Source organism: Pantherophis guttatus, chromosome 4, assembly GCF_059756535.1.
Source record: "Pantherophis guttatus breed Tessera chromosome 4, ASM5975653v1, whole genome shotgun sequence".
Classification (NCBI taxonomy): Eukaryota; Metazoa; Chordata; class Lepidosauria; order Squamata; family Colubridae; genus Pantherophis; species Pantherophis guttatus.
The window spans coordinates 158,912,759-158,933,574 of record NC_142066.1 but is presented as its reverse complement, the minus strand read 5'-3'; the positions used below and the strand labels follow the sequence as shown (position 1 = coordinate 158,933,574).

At 48.0% G+C, this 20,816-nt stretch overlaps 1 protein-coding gene and 1 long non-coding RNA gene across 2 annotated transcripts; one reads left to right on the top strand and one right to left on the bottom strand.

The window, feature by feature from the left end:
• The first annotated feature begins 1,484 nt into the window (after nt 1–1,484).
• Nucleotides 1,485–17,645, top strand: LOC148114419 (verrucotoxin subunit beta-like). The gene is made up of 7 exons (XM_087894319.1): nt 1,485–1,625; nt 5,619–5,789; nt 8,544–10,054; nt 11,092–11,131; nt 13,689–13,799; nt 14,537–14,647; nt 15,153–17,645. The coding sequence occupies exons 2-7, from the start codon at nt 5,702–5,704 to the stop codon at nt 15,803–15,805; spliced, it is 2,514 nt and encodes an 837-aa protein (XP_087750445.1). The 5' UTR covers nt 1,485–1,625; nt 5,619–5,701; the 3' UTR covers nt 15,806–17,645.
• On the bottom strand, nt 13,897–19,861 carry LOC148114418 (uncharacterized). Its single transcript, XR_015734297.1, has 2 exons — nt 19,714–19,861; nt 13,897–15,703 (listed from the first exon to the last, which is right to left on the bottom strand). It is a non-coding gene; the product is annotated as an uncharacterized LOC148114418 (long non-coding RNA).
• Between the last annotated feature and the right edge of the window lie 955 nt (nt 19,862–20,816).

The window sequence follows — 20,816 nt, the reverse complement described above, 5'->3', positions numbered from 1 at the left end:
TGGGTGTCCCAGTGCCCTGGTCATTGTCCAGCATTTCCTTGCTTTCTCCTAATCTTCACCCATCTTTCCCTCGTGTGATGGTTGTGCAGAGGGGTTGCTACCTGCTTTATCTATTTCCTTTGCTGTAAACTGTGCTCCAGAGTTCATCAGTCACCTGCCTTTCGTACAACGGTGGGGGCTGTTTATAAGCCCTCTTCTTCCCCTCCCATCCAGCACCAGGGACCATTGCCAGGATGGCTGATTGTGAATGTGACACTTCATCCTTTCTATCACTAAAGTCACGTTGATGGGAACGAGGGATCCTTCCTTGTTCTCAAGCAGCCATCAGTAAATCAATGGAATGAATATTGAATATTGAGGCAGCAGTTAAAGAAAATCAGGCTTTTGGTATTGTGTGTGCTAATCAAACAAATGATGATGAAGAAAGGGAACTCAGGCCCGAAACAGCTTGTGAAATTCAATGTAGAGAAGCATAAAATCTTATACTTAGCCAAGAAAATCCCAAAGGACACATATAAACTGGGAGAAACCAGGCTTAAGAGCAGTAAGTGTGAGAGGGATCTTGGAGTCTTAGTGGACAATCAGTTAAATATGAGCCAATGGTGTGTGTTGGCAGCCAAAAAAGCCAATGCAATCATAAATTGCATTAACAGAGGATTCAATCAAGATCAAGTGAGGTACTAATACCACTCTATAAAGTTCTAGTAAGACCACACCTAGAGTACTGCATCCAATTTTAGTCACCACACTATAAAAAAGAGGTTGAGACTCTAGAAAGAGTGCAGAGAAGAGCAACCAGGATGATGAGGGGACTGGGGGATAAAACATACGATGAACGGTTGAAGAGAAGAGAAGGACCAGGGGAGACATCATGGCAGTCTTCCAATATTTGGGGGGTTGACACAGAGAGGAGGGGGTCAAGCTATTCTCCAAAGCACCGGAAGGCCAGACAAGGAATAATGTAGGGAAACTGATCAAGGAGAGATTCAACCTGGAAATAAGGAGAAATTTCCTGACAGTGAGAGCAATGATTTGTCAGAAATGGTGTAGGGTCTCCTGCTTGGGCAGGGGGTTGGACTAGATGACCTACAAGATCCCTTCCAACTCTATTAATCTGTAATCTGAAATGGTATGAAGCTTCTTGCTTGAGCAGGAAGGAGGACTTCAACACCTCCAAGGTGCCTTCCAATTCGGTTATTATTTCCAGGTTCCTTTCAGGCTCGTCCTTTGCCCAAGGGGGGGGGGGAATTTCTGCCCAGATGTTCCAGCAAAAAGCCAGGAGAGACCTTTGGTCGCCCAGACTTTCCTCTGAGCTGGGTGGGGAGCTTGGCTTGGCTTCCATTTGGGTAGCCCTCCTTCCCGCCTCTGCTCGGCTTTGGATCCTTCTCGGATAAGGGGGTGGGAAAGGGGGCGCAGCGCTGTGCAGCTGCCGAGAAGCAGTGCCAATCTCCTGCTGCCAACGCCCGCCCAGCCCTCCGAAGGCCGTCCGAAGAGAGGTAACGCCCCCACGATCCGGCTTCTTATTTCTGCTTGCGGAGACTTCTTGGGCAGCCGCGCGTTTGAGCTCAATTGGCCAACTGGGCTCGGCTCCGGTCGCTCCCGACTTGGAAAGAGCCGCCTGGCAGGTAACTCCGGAGCCGGTGGAGGGAGGGAGGGAGGGAGGGAGGGGGAGAGGGCAGGACCCACCCCCACACAAACTGGAGGAAAGCAAAGGGCGCGGCGCTGCGGGCGCAGAGACGCGGAAAGAAGAGCGCACCCCAGGCGTTCGTGGGAACTCAGCTCTGGGAGACGGACGGGGCTGCCCCTTTTCTGCCTCCCCGGGGAAAAGCCGTGGAGGAGCCCACGAAAAAGATGCGCTAGTCAAAGGCGTCTCGCGCGGAAGCAGCGTGGAGATCCGGGTTTGGGTAAATCGTGAAATCCGGCGGGTGAGCTGTATTAGGAGCTCCCAGACTATCCGCGCTTCTCCCGGGAGGAATTGCGCTTGGCTGTGGGTTGACAAGGGCCCCGCCCTTCTTTCCCAGAGTTTGGGGTCCATGAAAAGAGAGAGAGAGAGAGAGAGAGAGAGACCGCACCCTCCCTGCCCTTCTCAAAGCTCGACAGCCCAGAAAACAGGATAATAAAGTTAGAAGAGATCTTCGAGTCCAACCCTCTCCTCAAGCAAGAGACCCCATACCATTTCAGACAATTGGTTGTCTAATCTTTTTTTACAAAACCTCCAGAGATGGCGCACCCACAAATTCTGGAGGGAAGTTGTTCCACTGATTAATTGTTCTCACTGTCAGGAAATTTCTCCTTAGTTCTAAATTGCTTCTCTCCTTGATTAGTTTCCATCTGTTGCTTCTTGTCCTGCCCTCAGGGGCTTTGGAGAATAGCTTGACTCCCTCTTCTTTGGGGCAGCCCCTGAGATATTGGAAGACTGCTATCCTATCCTCATAGTCCCCCTTCTTTTCGCTAGACTACATATACCCAATTCCAAGAGAAAGGGAGGGGAGAGGATCTATGGGGCCAGCCTGAGGGAGAGGAGAGGATCTATGGGGCAAGCCTGAAGGAGTGAAGGGGATAGAGAAAAGAGGTTTCTGTGGGGTAAGCCTGAGGGAGAGAAGGGGAGAGGAGAGGCCAATCATAACTACTCATTAATTTTCAAACTCTAAGTGTTGTTTCGTAGTGCAGGACGGTTATTCAGCTAGTAAAAAATATTCTGTTCCATTCTCCTCTCCTCTCCTCTCCTCTCCTCTTCCCATTCCCATTCCCATTCCCATTCTCTGTTCTGTTCTGTTCTGTTCTATATTCTATTCTATATTTGTTTACTTTTTTGGCTGCTGCCACACACTGCTGGCCCATATTTAAGTGATTGTCACTAAGACTCCAAGTCACTGTTCCACTAACTTAGTCACTCTTGCAAATAATGAAATAAGATTTGTTTAGCATGATCTCCTTTTGATAAACCCTTATTGGTATAAGGCAGGGGTCCTCAAACTTTTTAAACAGGGGGCCAATTCACAGTCCCTCAGATTGTTGGGGGGCCGGGCCAGGTGGGTGGGTGGTCGTGGCCAATTTAGCAGTCCATTAACCATACACACGAACTAAACTTTAATTTTTTAAAAAATTTGATTTATATGCTGCCCTTCTCCAGAGACTCAGGGCGGCTTACAATGCGTTAAGCAATAGCCTTCATCCTTTTGTATATTTATACAAAGTCAGCTTATTGCCCCCACAAACTGGGTCCTCATTTTACCTACCTTGGAAAGGATGGAAGGCTGAGTCAACCTTGAGCCTGGCGAGATTCGAACTTGCAGTAATTGCAGGCAGCTGGTGTTAATCACAATGCTTTTTAGTCTGCTGAGCCACCAGGGTCAGCTTCTGGGGGTGCTTTATTTGCTCTCTGTCTCCTTTCCACTATTTGAGTCCCTCTGGGGAAATTAAGATTTTAAGTACAACTAAAGTTTAGCTCTCAGGTACGTTCAAAGACTTTTACTTATTATAGAAAAGTGTGCTAGAAGAGCAAATGGGGGTGGGGAAGAGAAACCAGGAGATGGAATGCTTGATGGCAGTGCCCTGGGATACCTTGGTGAATTCCATTCCACCCCATTCCATCCTATTCCCATTCCATCCTATTCCCATTCGCATTCGCATTCCCTTCTCTCCTATTTCCATTCCATTCCATTCTATTCTCATTGTGGCAGACTCAATCTGCTTTTGGAATCTCGCTGTCTGCCGAATGCGCAGGGCAAGGGCTCTGCATGTCTGGCAGGCAGGATGGGACCCAGCAGCCATTGCTTGGAGAGGACCTGGTGAGGAAGCTGATCCGCCAGCCAGCCAGCCCTTCCTGCCAGGGAAGGGGGGGGGCAAGGAGAGGCTGAGCGAGGTGAGCCGCCCCTCGATGTCGAGTTGGCCATGTCCGCCCAGTCACACGACCACCCAGCCATGCCTATCCAGCCAGTCATTAGGGCAGAGAACCAGGTGTCAGATTATTTGAATCCCACCACTGGGATGGGCCTGGCAAAGAGAGAAATTTGGTCTGACCTTGGTCACATCCAAAAGGCACGAGGGAGGGCAGGCTCCACTTCCTTTGTGGGTTTTTTTTTTTTCCCTCTCTCTTTGGGACATCCAGTTGAGGAGCAAAAATAATAAAAAAAATGGGCAAAGTTCCAAAGATAGAATCAATCGGAACATGGGAGAGAAAAGGTGCCAACAGGAGGGAAAACTGAGTTAAAGCATCAGAGTCAGTGCCATCAGAGGCACTGACTGTGGAACCTGCCTTAGAATTGGCAGTGAAGATGTGGATGGGCTGGAGAGATTTTGCCTTTTAGGTTCACTCATTGACAGCACAGGGAGGCTTCAGTGCCAGAAGGAGAGGAAGTCAAACTGCAGTCAGGCTCAAGTCAGCGCCTAGTCAATACAACTATCATTTTTGCTTTCCGTTTTGTCAGGCCTCCAGGGATCATGGCAGTGGACATGGTTCTCCTCCATGTTTGCTCGGCTCTCACTTTTCCGCGAGAAGGGAAGAGAAGGGAAGGGAAGGGAAGGGAAGGGAAGGGAAGAATAGAATAGAATAGAATAGAATAGACTAGACTAGAATAGAATAGAATAGAATAGAATAGAATAGAATAGAATAGAATAGAATAGAATAGAATAGAATAGAATAGAATAGAATAGAATAGACACATATATAATTAAATATATAATTATACTAGCTGAATACCTGTGTTCCATTACAAGACTATGTGATCGGGCTTGATAAATCGACACTTAGAGTTTGAAAATTAATGAGTAGTTATGATCGGCCTCTCCTCTCCCCTTCTCTCCCTCAGGCTAGTCCCACAGAAGCCTCTCATTTCTATCCCCTTCTCTCCCTCAGGCTTGCACTACAGAAACCTCTCCTCTCCCTCATGCTGGCTCCACAGAAGCCTCTCTTACCCTACCCCCCTTCTGTCCCTCAGGCTTGCCCCACAGAAATGTCTCCTATCCTATCCCCTTCTCTCGCTCAGGCTTTCCCCACAGAAGCCTCTCATTGCTATCCCCTTCTCTCCCTCAGGCTTTCCCCTCTCTTACCCTACCCCCCTTCTCTCCCTCAGGCTTGCCCCACAGAAATGTCTCCTATCCTATCCCCTTCTCTCCCTCATGCTGGCTCCACAGAAGCCTCTCTTACCCTACCCCCCTTCTGTCCCTCAGGCTGGCCCCACAGAAATGTCTCCTATCCTATCCCCTTTCTAGCCCCTTCTCTCCATGAGGCTTGCCCCACAGAAGCCTGTCCTATGGTATCCCATTCTCTCCAGAGTTATTTTCAAGCTGGGAGGGGGAGTTGAACATCTAACTAATTAGCATCAGAATGTGTTATAATAATATAGGGAATACTAATGCTCTGATGGTCATTTCAAAAAATCCTTTCTTAGCGAGCACCTAGAAGCCAGGAGGAATATACATGGCAAATTTCAAGTTTGTAGGCTTTACAGTTCTGGAGATTTCTTGATTAATGTGTGAGTGGTTTTCGCTTTTATATATATAGATTATAATTATAATTATATACATATACATATGTGTGTGTGTGTGTGTGTGTGTGTGTGTCTTTTCTGTTTAACCCCACCTTCCAGCTCAACCTGCTCATCTCCTATACCCAGGCGGAGTCCGGTAGCTGGTTTTCCTTTCAGGGGCTTCACTCTCTGCATCTCTCCCTGGTTGGTTTGAGGTCGGGAGCGCAAGAATGGAGTGGGCCTTGGAGATGCCGGCCCTCGGCCGCCCCTTCCAACTGGGCATGCTCTACGACTGCCGCAGAGATTCCCTGATCCCAGGTAAGTCTCTTCCCTGGTTTCTCCCATCGATCTGGTGCTGCATGAGCCTCCAGGGCACAGGAGGAGGCAGCTGGGCCCCCAGCAATTCTCCCCTTGGGAACTGGGCCAGACTCTGGTGCTCCAAGACAGCCAAGGACAGGAAAGGAGAAAGGACAGGTCCATCTTCTGAACCCCTCCTGGTCAGCGAAGTGGACATTTGCTTTGTCCACCCCAGTAGAACTCATGTCAGCCCAGTTTCTGCAAAAGCACACCCAGAGCAAAACACTGGTCACCTAATGACCATGGTGTTTGCTTAACAACCGTCATGATTCGCTTAACGCCTGTTGCAAAAAAAGGTCATAAAATTAGGCCAGTCATGCGACTAACCCATTTTACGACTATCATGACTTATCACCCTTATGGGCAGGCTCCATTATGGTTGGGTGTCAAGGACTTCCTGCGGTTGATTCAGTGGTGAAATCCTACCGGTTCGCACCAGTTCGGGAGAACCGGTAGTGATAAAATCTATCAGGTCGGCGAACCAGCAGTAAAAAAAAAAAAGCTACCAGTTGGTCCGAACTGGTATTTCTAACAATCAGCTGTGTCACGTGATTTATATGTGCTAGAAAGCAAGAAATCTTGCTTTCTAGCAAATCTACTGTAAATCGCATGGCACAGCTGTCCCCCATCCCCCCCTCACTGTTCTACTTACCTTCCCTTTTTCCGCATGAAGCACGTTTGATGTGCACCGCACATGTGTGTGCAGCATGCGTTTAGTGCATCTAGCGTGCACGACACATGCGCAGGCAGAAAACCAGTGGTGTCCGGTGGAGGATTTCACCACTGGGTTGATTCTGTCACAAATTGAGGCATCTCTCCCCTCATTCCCATCCACTTCCTCTCGAAGGCCTGGTCTGCTCCATCAGAGCTGAACAGGGGTCCTTCTCCAACTGGTGAAGGTTTCACCCACAGGACTGCAGGTCCGACACGGCCACCCTCTGCTTTCCCAAGGCTCCTTCCTCGAGGACACAAGACTGGCGTGGTCACCGTCTCCCCTTTGGTAGCAGGAGAGGACTAGCAGACCAAGGAAAGGAGTGGAGGGCAGTGTGTGTGTGTGTGTGTTTGTTTAAAAAACACACCTCTCTGTCTTGACTCAAGAGGAGTCCCACTGTGATGCCCTCTCCTTGTGTCAAAAGTATCCGGTGTTTTTGTCCTCTTCCATGTGCACAGTATGTCCACTGGATTTCCCTGTTTCCATTGCTCCATGTTTAAGCACTCCCACAATTCTCAAATGTTCCCTTCAGATGATTTATCTGTCTGAGTTGGAGGACACTTCCATTTTTTTTCCCTTCCCTGCATTGATTATTGTGGCCCTTGGATTTCATGTCTTGGCCTGGAGGAATGTCTTTTAATGATCACTTTCACTTTCAGGCACTCCCACTCCCCCAGGGAAAGCATCCACTCCCTGTTCCCGATCAGTCCCGAGCAATGATCGTTTACACTTTCACATTCTCCCTCTTTTGATGGTCTGCCTTGAGCACCTGTCACTTTCGCTTTCACTTTCACTTTCAAAAACTCTCTCTCTCTCTCTCTCTCTCTCTCTCTCTCTCTCTCTCTCTCTGAAAGTGAAAGTAAAAGCATACATTCCCTGCTTTGAGGCCCGTTCTGCATTCAATACGAAAAGAAGGCTCTGTCATTGTTCGACACGGAAAGTCTGTTGTAAACTATCCAGAGTCGCTCTGGATAGTGAGACATAAGTGGCATATAAATGTAAATAAATGCATAAAGACCACACTCTTCCCTCCAATGCCAAATGCCGGCTTGCTTTCTGGAGTCTTCCAGTGGTGCCGAGTCGAGCCCGCAGCATGGCCACGGCTGGTTGAGAATTGGCATGGAAAGGGCCATGACATTCAGCAAAAGCTGTCCAGCTAAAATAGACTTTTAGACACCAGCTTTTACTTTATGGACACTCCAAAGTGGTGCTTTTATGTGGCAGTTTGAAGGCATCTGGGATCAAACGCACCCCAACGTCCTGCCTATCGAGCACTTTGCTGTCATCCCTGCTCACAACATCGTAACCTGACACTAAGAATTGTGAATCCCACTTCTGACACCAGTTTTTGTATAATCGAATGCACGTCTCCAAATCCATAAGTAAGGCTCCCTGCAGAATTTATTTATTCAGTGTGTATTGGAGGCATTTCTCTCCCAAAAGCAATGGGGAGGGACTGATACGGTCAAAAGGATGTACTCATTTCAGGAAAGAAGGAGAAAATGATACAGCCCTACACAGGCATAGATAATAGTTGATGTAAGCATGAATATTCATAATTCACAAACCTCAAGTTACTTTCCCACCCTTCCACTGCTACTATCCTCAAGAAAGAATTATTGTCTTAGTAAAGAAGAAACACATCAGTTACCTTGCCATAAAAACTTTGATCAATTCTACTCAGAATGGAAGATTTCAAGGTCGCCCACGTTCCTTCCAGGTTTCTATTCTGTGAACTCTTCCAAGAATTTGTCTTTCTCCTAGTCAGGAAAAGCCAAAGTATCAGAAGGCGACCCGTGATAGTTTCAGAGATAAAATAAGTGGGAGCTGGGCAGAACCCCAAAGGCATAAAATTATTCCGACAGACACAGAAAATTCCGCAGCTTTTCGGTTCAAACTCAGCAGCTGTGTTATGCCATTGATTCATAGAAAACGGTTTTCTTTTTCATTGATAAACCTAAAAGCGTGTGATGAATGGCGGCTTTAATTAAGTTTTCTTGCAGGTGTGACTTTGTGGGAGGCGGATATTCTGCAAAAGGAGGTGAGAGCTGAGGCAAGATCCCAGTGGGACCGTCAGGTCCTCCCATCGGAGTCTCTCCAAAGCAAAGCCTCCGCCCTCCAGCTAAGTGGGTCCCTGAAGGCCAGTTTCTTTGGGGGGCTTTTTGAAGTGGGGGGAGCAGCCACCTACCTGCAAAAGAAGCAGCCCTCCATGAATGACGCCTGTAAGACCCTTCACCTCTCCGTTACTACTGAACGGAAGTACCTGCCAACGGATCTGCTCCACAAGGGGAGTGTTTCATACCAGGAAGCATTCGAGGAGAGATCAGCCACCCACGTGGTCACGGAGGTGCTGTACGGCGCCCAGGCCTTCTTTGTTTTCAATTGTGGAGTCTCCGAATCTGAAGATGTCCGGGACGTCCAGCAGCATCTTCTGGAGATGGTTGAGAAGATACCGAAAGTTGCTGCAGGAGGAAGAGAGGCCCCCGGATGGAGCGATGCAGAGAGACAAATGGAAGGAAAGATCCACTCTACAGTCTACAGCGACATCTCCATGAAAAACCCAACTACTTTCCGAGAGGCCTTTCACATCTATGCCAGTTTCCCCCAAATGTTCAGAGAATGTGGGAAGGTGGTGCCGGTGAAAGTCTGGTTGTATCCGCTAAGCAAGTTGGAGCCCAAATCAGCTCGTATTGTGCAGGATCCACCCTTGGGCTGGCTCAAGGAGGCCGAAGCTCACTTGCAGGCCCTGATAGAAGTAGATATTACTTGCAACGACCTGATCAAATCCCCCGTTGCTATTTCCTTCCCGGAGATGACCGGCCAACTCAAGCAACTGAAGCAGCTCTGTGGGCAACATGGTCATCTATTCCAGCAAGAGGTGGGCAAAGCGCTGCTCGCCATTCGTGCGGGGAAAGAAGAGGCTGCAGTTCTGTGGGGTGTGTTAATGCGCGTCATCTGGTCCCCTTTCCATAAGGAGGCCCTGAAGGAGCTCCTTGCGAGAAAGAAACAGAAGATGGACTTTGTGAAGTTTTGCCTGTCCTGCCTCAAAGGCCTGGAAGTCGTCCCTGCTTGGAAGCTGGATGAAATATTATTTGAGCATCGGAACAAGGTTGTGGTCGCATTTATGTTGACTTCCTTAGAGAGGGAGGAACCCTCTTTAGATGAATTGCGAGATTGGCTCCAAAGGCCCCATTTGGGAGGAAATGGAGAATCAGTAACAGCAGCGCCTTACTCAAAGAAGAACGCATCCAAACTGTGGTTTGAGGATGAAGGGAGGAAACATGGGATCCGTTGTGCCATTTCTTCCCTTTTGGACTTTGCCAAGATCCATCAGGAAAGGGGCAGCTTTCGCTTCCTGGTCTCCTCGGTCTGGGACGAGAGCCATCCGGGAGCCTCAGTTTACCTCTATGAAAATGGCATATTGGTCAACAGCCACCTGGAGCTGCCGTCCAGACCTGCCCCTCCGGAGATCGAGCTGGTCCAGCCGGACCGTGTCCGGGTCACCGTCGATCGGGTGAGCTTTGGGGTGGGTTCTCTCTCCAGGTACAAGGTGGAATATCGGATGGCAGGGGAGAAGTGGACAAGTGTCCATACTACTGATCAATTCACCCAATACGCCCAATCTAAATATAAAATATCAGTTCCGATGCACTGCTGTGACTCAATTTGAGCTTGCCCAACAGAGTGAGGTCCCTTGTGTCTCTCCTAGGGGGAAGCCTGCAGAGGTAACCTGAGGCTTTACTCAGTCTAGTCTGGTTGAATGGGAAGAGGAAGAGGGGGAGGAGGAGAAGAAGGGGAGGAGGGGAGAGGAGATGAGGAGGAGAAGGGGAGAAGAGGAGGAGGAAGAGGAGGAGAGGGGAGGAGAAGGAGGGGGAACGGGGAGGAGGGAGAGATGAGGAGGGAGAGGGAGAGGAGTGGCTTGACACCTCTTGTGCTGTTGGGGATCACAGCCACCTCACCCCCAACTCCAGGTGTCCTGAAATCTGGGTCACCAGAGAGAAGCCCAGAATCCCAGTTTCTCCCCAGAGGAGCAACAGCTTCAGCTTTCTTCCCTCTGTTGCTCCAGAAATGGGGCTGGCTGTGAGAGGGGAGTGGGGATCCTGTCCCCACAGGGAGCACTTAAGCCAACTTGCATTGCTTGAGAGAGAAGATGGAAAGCAAATGGCAAGAGAGGAGGAGAGAAGGGAAGGGAAGGAGAGAAGAGGGGAGCAGGAGGAGAAAGAGGAGGAGGAGAAGGGGAGGAGGGGGAGGGGGAGAGACGGAGCATCTGTGAGCATCAGAGTTCATCTTCCTCCCTGGGAAGGTGGCCTCCCCAAACTGCCACCCTGCAGCTTCCCTAGCCTGGGCAACACCCAGGCTAGATGTCACTCCATCTCCACCACCCCACCACCACCCTCCCACCCCCCCCCCGATGCCCTAGGACCTATGAGAGGCCCCAACCCCACCGGCCTGCCCTTCCAGTGGGGGTGGGGAGGAGATCCAGGCCAGGGCCGTTGCCTAAGCAGGAGATAATCCTGGCATTATCATCACAATCTTATCTTTCTTTTCCAGGAGCGAGAGAGTCGGGCAGAATGTGGACCTCCAGGAGAAGGTAAAGTTCCTTATTTCAAGGACTTAGAAACATTCCTGGGCTATTTTTGGGAGGCTGGATGTGTCGTTCCCACAAGCTCATGGAGAGATTTTCAAAAAGGAGATTCCGATGCTGAGACAACAGCATTTCAACCAGGAGAGACTTCAGAGATCCTCTAGTCCAACCCCTGTTCAAGTAGCTACCAAAAAAGGCAACACAGTTCTGGGTTGCATCAACAGAGGGATAGAATCAAGATCACGGGAAGTGTTAAAACCACTTTATAAGGCCTTGGTGAGGCCACACTTGGCATATGGCATTCAGTTTTGGTCGCCACGATGTAAAAAAGATGTAGAGACTCTAGAAAGAGTGCAGAGAAGAGCAACAAAGAGGATGAGGGGCCTGGAGGCTAAAACATATGAAGATCGGTTGCAGGAACTGGGTAGGTCTAGTTTAATGAAAAGAAGGACTAGGGGAGACAGGATAGCAGCCTTCCAATATCTCAGGGGCTGCCCCAAAGAAGAGGGAGTCAAGCTCTTCTCCAAAGCACCTGAGGGCAGGACAAGAAGCAATGGGTGGAAACTAACCAAGGAGAGAAGCAACTTAGAACTAACAGTGAGAACAATTAACCAGTGGAACTACTTGCCTCCAGAAGATGTGAATGTTCTGGAGGTTTTTAAGAAGAGATTGGACAACCATTTGTCTAAAATAGAACAAGGTTTCTGGCCTAAGCAGGGGGCTGGACTAGAAGACCTCCAAGGTCTCTTCCAATTCTTTATTCTGTTATTTTAACTTTGTCCAATCATGCAGAAAGCAGAGAGGCAGGAGTCTGTGGGCGAATACTTGGGCCCATTGGACACTTTACCTTGTGATCTTCAGCTACCCCCAGTGACAGTAGATGACCCACGGCGTTGGGTTCCCTTCCCTTAACTCCCACCCTCCTCTCCTCTCCTCTCCTCCTTCTGTTTACTTCCTTCCTTCCCTTCCCTTCCCTTCCCTTCACCTCCCCCTCCTCTTCTTTTACTCCCTCACTTCCTTCCACCCTTACCACCCTTCCCACATCCCATCCGCTCTCTTCCCTTTCCTTCCCTACTCTCTTCTCTTCTCTTCTCTTCTCTTCTCTTCTCTTCTCTTCTCTTCTCTTCTCTTCTCTTCTCTTCTCTTCTCTTCTCTTCTCCTCTCCTCTCCTCTCCTCTCCTCTCCTCTCCTCTTCTCTTTTCCTCTTCTCTTGTGTTACCTATAGACAGAATCTTGAGTGAGCAGCCTACTCTCTGCCTTTCCCATACCCTCTGGGAACTATTGAGGAGGGACTGCTTTCACCCTCCTTCCCTCACACATTATTATCCTGGCCGAGTTTCCTTTTCCTCCTCAGGAATGCAACCCCTCCAGCCTGGAAATACACTTCCTCACTATATTCTCTCCTCTCTTCTTCTCCTCTCCTCTCCTCTTTCTCATTTTCTCTCTCTCCTGTCTCTCTTCTCTTCTCCTGTCCTCGTTTCCATTTTTTCCTTCTCTTCTTTCTCTTTTCTGCTTTCTTTCTTGATTACCAATGGTGTTGTGCTGCTAGCCGTTCCTTCCTCTCCTCTCCCCCTCCCCTCCCCACCGCTCTCTTCCCTTCCCTTCTCCCCTTTCCTTTCCTTCCCTATCCTATCCTACCCTCTCTTCTCCTCTTCCCTTCCCTTTTCTCCTTTCTTCTCTTCTGTTCTCCTCTTCTCTTCTGTTACCTATAGACAGAATCTTGCAGAGTGAGCAGTCTACTCTCTGCCTTTCCCATACCCTCTGGGAACTATTGAGGAGGGACTGCTTTCACCCTCCTTCCCTCACACATGTTATCCTGGCCAAGTTTCCTTTTCCTCCTCAGGATTGCAGCCCCTCCATCCTGGACACACTTCCTCACTTTATTCCCTCACATTTCCCCACTTGCACACTTGTGTTTCTGTCACCTTCGGTAGTCTTAGCACTCACGCCTCTGGTTTCCAGTCTGGACCATCTCCAAAGATTGACGCCTTCCTTAGGGTGGTCCCAAAACAGGCTACAGAAAAGTGACAACTGCCCAGGAGACTAATGGAAACAGTCAAGGAGGGAGAGAATTTGGGGGGTTCAGGTTCCTGGCCTGTGGCCCTTAAGGGGTGGCTGGCAAGGAAGGGGGTGATCACGCCATGCTATCCTGACCAGTGGGGAGGGGAACACCTGGATCTTCCCTCCCTCCCTCTGTCCTGTTCTAGGCAGATCCTGTAATGGGGGTCCCAACAAGTCATTGGCTCCAATTCCAGGCAACCTCCTCCAGACCAAATGGTGCTCAGGGCTGATGTGCTACTCATACTTCATACTGTACATGTATAGAAACATGGGGTGTGTAGTTCTGGCTCCCAGATTATAGCAGGGCAAGGCTGACCCAAGGAGCCATACCCGTCTTGAATGGCCCAAGGAATCCTCCTTGCAGGTCTTCAAGAAGAAGTGGCTGCAGACAGGAAATGAATGGAGGCTTCGGGACTCCTGGCAGCAAAAATCCAGACTCCCCCCAAATGTGTGTGGCAAGCTGACCTTTTTATCTCTGTGTCTCCCTACCTGTGTTCCCTAGAAGGCCAGCAAGGAAGATGCTGGCAACAAGACCGTGGCCACTTTGAAACAATGGGTCAAGATGTCCGCTCTCCCTCCATCTCCGACTTCAGTAGAAGAAAAACACCACAAGGTAACATAATTTACATTTCCACAAACTTTCTCATTTTCTCTCTCTCCTGTCTCTCTTCTTTTCTCCTGTCCGCTTTTCCATTTTTTCCCTTCTCTTCTTTCTCTTTCCTGCTTTCTTTCTTGATTACCAATTGCCTTGTGCTGCTAGACATTCCCTCCCCTCTCCCATCCCCTCCCTTCTCTTCCTTTCCCTTCAATTCAGGGGTGAAATGCTCCCGGTTTGGACTGGATCGCCCGATCCGGTAGCGATGGCGGGTGGTTCGGAGAACCGGTAGCAAAAATCCCTGCCCCCCCCATGCCCAGCTGAGCCGCACAATCATCAGAGGTTTTTCTTTTTACTTTTAAAAGCATTTTTTCTACAACCTCTTCGGCCGAAAAAATGCTTTTAAAAGTTTTTAAAAAAAGCCTCTGATGATTGCACGGCTCAGCTGGGATCCTCAAAGGCTTTTAAAAGAAAAAAAGCCTCTGCTGATCAGGCAACTCAGCTGGGATCGTCAGAGCCTTTTGAAAGCATTTTTTTTACAAGCTCTTTGCCGAAGAGGTTGTAGAAAAAATGGTTTTAAAAGTAAAAAAAATAAAAAATTGGCCACGCCCACCCAGTCACATTATCCCCTCCTCCACCAAGCCACGCCCACAGAACCGGTAGTAACAAATTTTCGATTTCACCACTGCTTCAATTTGCTTGTGTGTGGCAAGCTGACCTTTTTATCTCTGTGTCTCCCTACCTGTGTTCCCTAGAAGGCCAACAAGGAAGACGCTGGCAACAAGACCGTGGCCACTTTGAAACAATGGGTCAAGAGGTCCGCTCCCCCTCCATCTCCGACTTCAGTAGAAGAAAAACACCACAAGGTAACATCTTCATGCTTCCCCAAACTGCGAGGTCAAAGACATCAAGATGGCGGCCACCCTCCTTCCATATCTGGTTGTCACCTCTTCCCTGCCGACACCCCGACCTTACACTGTCAATTACATTTTTGGTCTCAGGGTTCAGGATTCTGTGGGAAAATACTTGTGGGGCCCATTGTGTTCTGTTTCCTTCTTCCCTTGTGGTCTTGGGGTGCCTTGCAATGACAGTACCATAGATGACTTCTCTTCTCTCCTCTCCTCCCCTCTCCTCTCCTCTCCCCTTCCCTCCCCCCTCCCCTCCTCTCCTCTCCTCTCCTCTTCTCCCCTTCCCTCTCCTCTTCTCTTCTTCCCTTCTCTTCTTCTTCTGCTCTTCTCTCTCCTCTCCTCTTTTCTTTCTCTCCTCTTCTTTTGTTCTTTCTCCTCTCCTCACCTCCCCACCCCTCTCCTGTCTCCTCCCCTTCCCTCTCCCCTCCCCTCTCCCCTCCCCTTTCCTCCTTTTCTGTTGTAGTGCCGGAGCTCAGAATTGTCCTGGTTGGAAAAACCGGAACTGGGAGAAGCGCGACAGGAAATACAATCTTGGGAAGTCAACATTTTAGGTCTGAAATGGGACTCCAGACTGTAACTAGAAAATGTGAAAGGTGGGAGACGGAGCTAAATGCCCAGAAGATTGTTGTTGTGGATACACCTGGATTTTTTGGCACCCAGCTTTCCGAGGCTGAAATATCTGCTGAGGTTGAGAAATGTGTGCAGTTGTGTCCGCCTGGCCCTCATGCCATCATCCATGTAGTGAAGGTCGGGATTTTCACCAAGGAGGAGAAGAGGACCATTCAGTTAATCAAAGGTATTTTCGGGAAGGAAGCCCTCCGCTACATCATCATCCTGTTCACCAGACAAGAGGACCTGGAAGGGGAATCTCTCGAAAGCTTCATCTCTGGCCAAGATAAAATGCTGAAAGCATATACCGATGAATGTGAGAACCGATACCTGGCTTTCAACAACAAGGCCGAAAAGGCAGAGCGACAGGCTCAGGTGAACCAGTTGATCCAGATGATCGAGGATCTGGTGGAAAAGAATCAAAGTGACCCTTATTACATTGAAAAAACTCAAAAGGGATCCTCATCGAAGTTTTCCTGGCACCAAGAGAGACAGCAACGCTCTTGAAATTAATATCTCTTAGAATATACCAACATTCCCAGTTTTTTCTTCCATTAAATCATGTCTGATTCTTCAAGATTGTCTGAACACTTTCCCACAGTTTTCCTGGCAACCAATGATCCAGCCTTCTGAGGCTCAGTTATGTTGGCACAGGGGGTAGTTAAGAGCATTTATAACTTCTGTCCAAGAATGAAGGCGAATATATGTGTCCCAGGATGAATATGTTTCTCTTAGCTCTTAGTGGAATTTACCTTGAATCAGGGGTGGGTTCTACTTACCTTTCCTACCAGTTCGCAACAGGGGTGATAATTTACTGAAATTATTTGTACTTGTCTTTTCTTTGTATATCTTTTATCTTTGTCTCTTTTTCTTTCTACAATTTTTATTTTTTATTTTTATTTTTTATGATTGGGAATAGAATAGAATAGAATAGAATAGAATAGAATAGAATAGAATAGAATAGAATAGAATAGAATAGAATAGAATAGAATAGAATAAGAGAGTTGGAAGGGACCTTGGAGGCCTTCTAGTCCAACCCTCTGCCCAGGCAGGAAACCCTACACCACTTCAGACAAATGATTATCCAACCTCTTCTTAAAAATTTCCAGTCTTGGGGCATTCACAACTTCTGCAGGCAAGTTGTTCCACTTATTAATTGTTCTAACTGTCTGGAAATTTCATCTTAGTTCTAAATTGCTTCTCTCCTTGATTAGTTTCCACCCGTTGCTTCTTGTTCTACCCTCAGCTGCTTTGAAGAATAGTTTCACTTCATCTTCTTTGTGGCAACCCCTGAGATTTTGGAAGACTGCTATCACGTCTCCCCTAGTCCTTCTCTTCATTAAACTAGACATACCCAGTTCCTGCAACCGTTCTTCATCTGTTTTAGCCTCCAGTCCCCTAATCCTCTTTGCTGCTCTTCTCTGCACTCTTTCTAGAGTCTCAACATCTTTTTTACATCGTGGCGACCAAAACTGGATGCAGGATTCTAAGTGTGGCCTTACCAAGGCATTATAAAGTGGTATTAACACTTCACGGGATCTTGATTCTCTCCCTCTGTTGATGCAGCCCAGAACTGTGTTGGCTTTTTTGGCAGCTGCTGCACACGGCTGGCTCCTATCTAAATGGTTGTCCACTAGGACCCCAAGATCCCTCTCACAGTCACCACTATTGAGCAAGGTACCACATATACGGTACCTGTGCATTTTGTTTTTCTTCCCTAGATGTAGAACCTTGCTTTTTTCACTATTGAATTTCATTTTGTTAGATAGCGCCCAATGTTCAAGACTGTCAAGATCCTTCTGTTCTTAAGCCTAAGAACAGTCCAGAATGCAGCCGCGCGGGTGGTTATGGGTGCAACTCGTTGTGTCCACATGACACCCGTCCTGCGCGAGCTGCACTGGCTCCCAGTGGTCTTCCGGGTGCGATTCAAGGTGTTGGTTACCACCTTCAAAGCGCTCCATGGCATAGGACCCAGGTACCTTCGAGACTGACTTCTGCCACCAATAGCCTCCCACCGGCCAGTTCGCTCCCACAGAGAGGGTCTCCTCAGGGTGCCATCGGCCAAGTTATGTCGGCTGGCGACACCCAGGGGGAGGGCCTTCTCTGTGGGAGCCCCAACCCCGTGAAATGAACTGCCCCCGGAAATACGTAAGATCTCCGACCTCCATGTATTTTGCTGCACACTCAAGACCCTGTTGTTCCGCCAGGCCGGGCTATCAATGTAATGATTTTAAATTTGGTGTTTTAAATTTCTGGGGTTTTAATTGAGCCGAATTTATTGAATAATTTTAAATTATTTTAATTGATGTTTGTCTTGTGTTTTTAAATAGGCTGTACACCGCCCTGAGTCCTTCGGGAGAAGGGCGGTATAGAAATAAAATTATTCTTATTCTATCTTCTGGAGTGTTGGCTCTTCCTGCCAGCTTGGTGTCATCCGCAACTTTGATGAGTTCCCCATCTATCCCTTCGTCCAAGTCATTGATGAAGACGTTGAAGAGCACTGGGCCTAAGACAGAGCCCTGGGGTACCCCACTGCATAACTTCCCTCCATGGAGATGCAGTTCCATTGAGGACTACACGTTGAGTGCGGTTGGTCAGCCAGTTACGAATCCATCTGGTGGTGATGCTGTCTAACCCACATTTTTCTACTTCCTCTAGTAGTAGGTTATGGTCTACTTTATCAAATGCTTTACTGAAGTCCAAGTAAATTATATCGACAGCATTTCTCTGGTCCACTAATTTTGTCACTTTGTCAAAGAATGCAATAAGATTAGACTGGCATGATCTGTTTTTGACAAACCCATGTTGGCTTTTGGTTATTACTTGGTTTGCTTCTAGGCGTTCAGTGATTCATTGTTTGATTATCAGTATTAATAGTTTATCGTTGTAATTTTAAATTTTAATAAAAATTATGAAAAATGAAAGAACTACGGTGGCTAAATAATTCAGCAAATGAAAAGGTTATAAGTGCTCCAGGCCAGATTAACCCAAGCCATTTTTTCCCATTGGCATGTTCTCTGCTGGCGAAAATGGAGCTTGGGAGGGGACCTCCATTTTTGGCTGCGACACCCGCCTGCAGCACTCTGCCAATGAAAATGGCCACCACCAGGTTGTAGATCAGTGCCCAGTCGGCTGGTCCTTTGCTGTTTCCAGGGTGGCCCCACGGGCCAGATTTAAGCAACCTGTGAGCCAGAGCCGGCCCCCGAGCCTTGAGTTTGACACCCCTGCTGTATACCCACCATCTACTAATAAGGTTTCCCTATAAAAATGTGATATATTATGTTCACTGCATACCCACCATCTATTAATAAAGTTACCCTATCAAAAATACAATAAAGTAGTAGTCTATCTGCATTTGTTCTTGTCCTTGTCCTATCCATTCTGGTAAAGGCTGGCTGGCTGGGGAATTCTGGGAGTGGAAGTCCACAGGCCTTAAAGTGGCCACGTTTGGAGACCCCTGTCCTAAAGTGTCAGCAGTATGAACCCCATATTTGATTCACTTGGTTGCCCAGGCTGTTCAGGGGTATAGGGGGGTGGCCTTGGAGGGGGGAAGCAGAGCTGGGGAAGCCCCTTCTGAAGGGGATGGAATGTTGAAACAATGGAGGGCATGGATGGAGCCAGGATGAGACCTTGGGGCACATTCCTGATGGACTGAGGGGGCTTCTGGGTTCAGGTGGGGTTGCTGGGGAAGGAAGGGGCCGGTGGGTCTGATGCAGAGGTGGATTCTACTTACTTTTACTACTGGTTTGCAATGGGGCCGCGTGCGTGCCTGCTTGCTTCGCTCACACGCATGTTCTTCTGCACATGCCCAGAAGCATTCTGATGATGTCGGGGTCAGTGGACAGAGCCTCCCACCGGTTTTACTACTGGTTCTATAGAACCAGTGCAAAGCAGGGGCAACCCACCACTGGTCTGATGGGATTAGGCCAGGGGTGAAATGCTCCTGGTTCAGACCGGATCGCTCGATCCGGTAGCGATGGAGGCTTGGATGGTTTGGAGAACCAGTAGCAAAAATCCCTGCCCCTCCCCCCCATTGCCCAGCTGAGCCGTGCGATCATCAGAGGCTTTTTTTTTAATTTTTAAAAGCATTTTTTCTACAACCTCTTTGGCCGAAAAAATGCTTTTAAAAGTAAAAAAAAAAAAAAAAAAGCCTCTGATGATTGCCCGGCTCAGCTGGGATCATCAGAGTATAGAAAAAATGTTTTTAAAAGGAAAAAAAGCCTCTGCCGATCAGGCAAGTCAGCTGGGATCGTCAGAGGCTTTAAAAGCATTTTTTTTACCACCTCTTCAGCCGAAGAGGTTGTAGAAAAAATGGTTTTAAAAGTTTAAAAAAAGAAGTTGGCCACGCCCACTCAGTCATATTACCCCACCACCACCAAGCCACCCCCACAGAACCATAAAAAAACAAATTTTACATTTCACCACTGGATTAGGCCAAGAGGGGAGGTGGATCAGACCCTGGTCAGGCAGGAAAAAGGTTGCTGTCTCCATTTGTTTGGTTACATCTCTTGTCTCCATTAAACAGAGTCAAAATCCCAACCCTGGCCTGGGAATTCTATAGTCAGGTTTGAGGATTCTCAGAATCCCCAGAAGTTCTCTTTCTTTGAATAGAATTCATACAGGTAATCCTCGTGAATGTAAGGGAGCCTTGCCAATTACATTCGTAACTCAAGGATTCGTTCATTGGATCCTGCTAAACCAGGGGTGTCAAACTCGAGGGCCACATCAGGGTTGTGTTTGACCTTGTGGGGGTGGGCAGGCGTGGCTGTGGTGAGCATGGCTAGGGTGGGTGTGGTCAGCTCAACTAATTACAACGATCTGCTACACATTGATTTACAAAAGATAATGTTGAAAAAGCGCTATGCAATCTAAAATCATCTCTATTGCTTAACGCATTGTAAGCCGCCCTGAGTCTCCGGAGAAGGACAGCATATAAATCAAATTAAAAAAATAAAATAAAATCTATTGGCCCTGATGGATTATGTGCCTGCTTCTTAAAAAAGCTTTCCACTGCCATAGCAGAACTTCTAAGCACAATCTATGAATCAATCATAAACCAATCCATCACCCTCCACCTAGAGACAAATAACCTACTCTCTAACAAGCAGTTTGGTTTCAGTAAAAAATTGTAATCTGTAACTCCTACACTGCAGAAACATTTGTACCACACAACTTGACCAGCGTAAAGCAATAGATGCAATTTACATAGACTTCTGCAAAGCCTTTGATTCAGTGGTACATGACAAACTATTGTTAAAACTAAACTCTTACGGCATTTCCGGATCCCTGAACAAGTGGATAGCCGGGCAACAAGTAGTCAAATTAGGGAACGCCCTATCAAACTCTGCACCACAAAACAGCGGTGTCCCCCAAGGCAGCACTTTAGGACCCACACTTTCTACTTTACATAAATGACCTTTGCAATTATATTATAAGCAGCTGCGTCCTCTTTGCTGATGACGTAAAACTATACAACATCACAGACAATACTGCTGCCCTACAAAGCAGCGTTGACTAT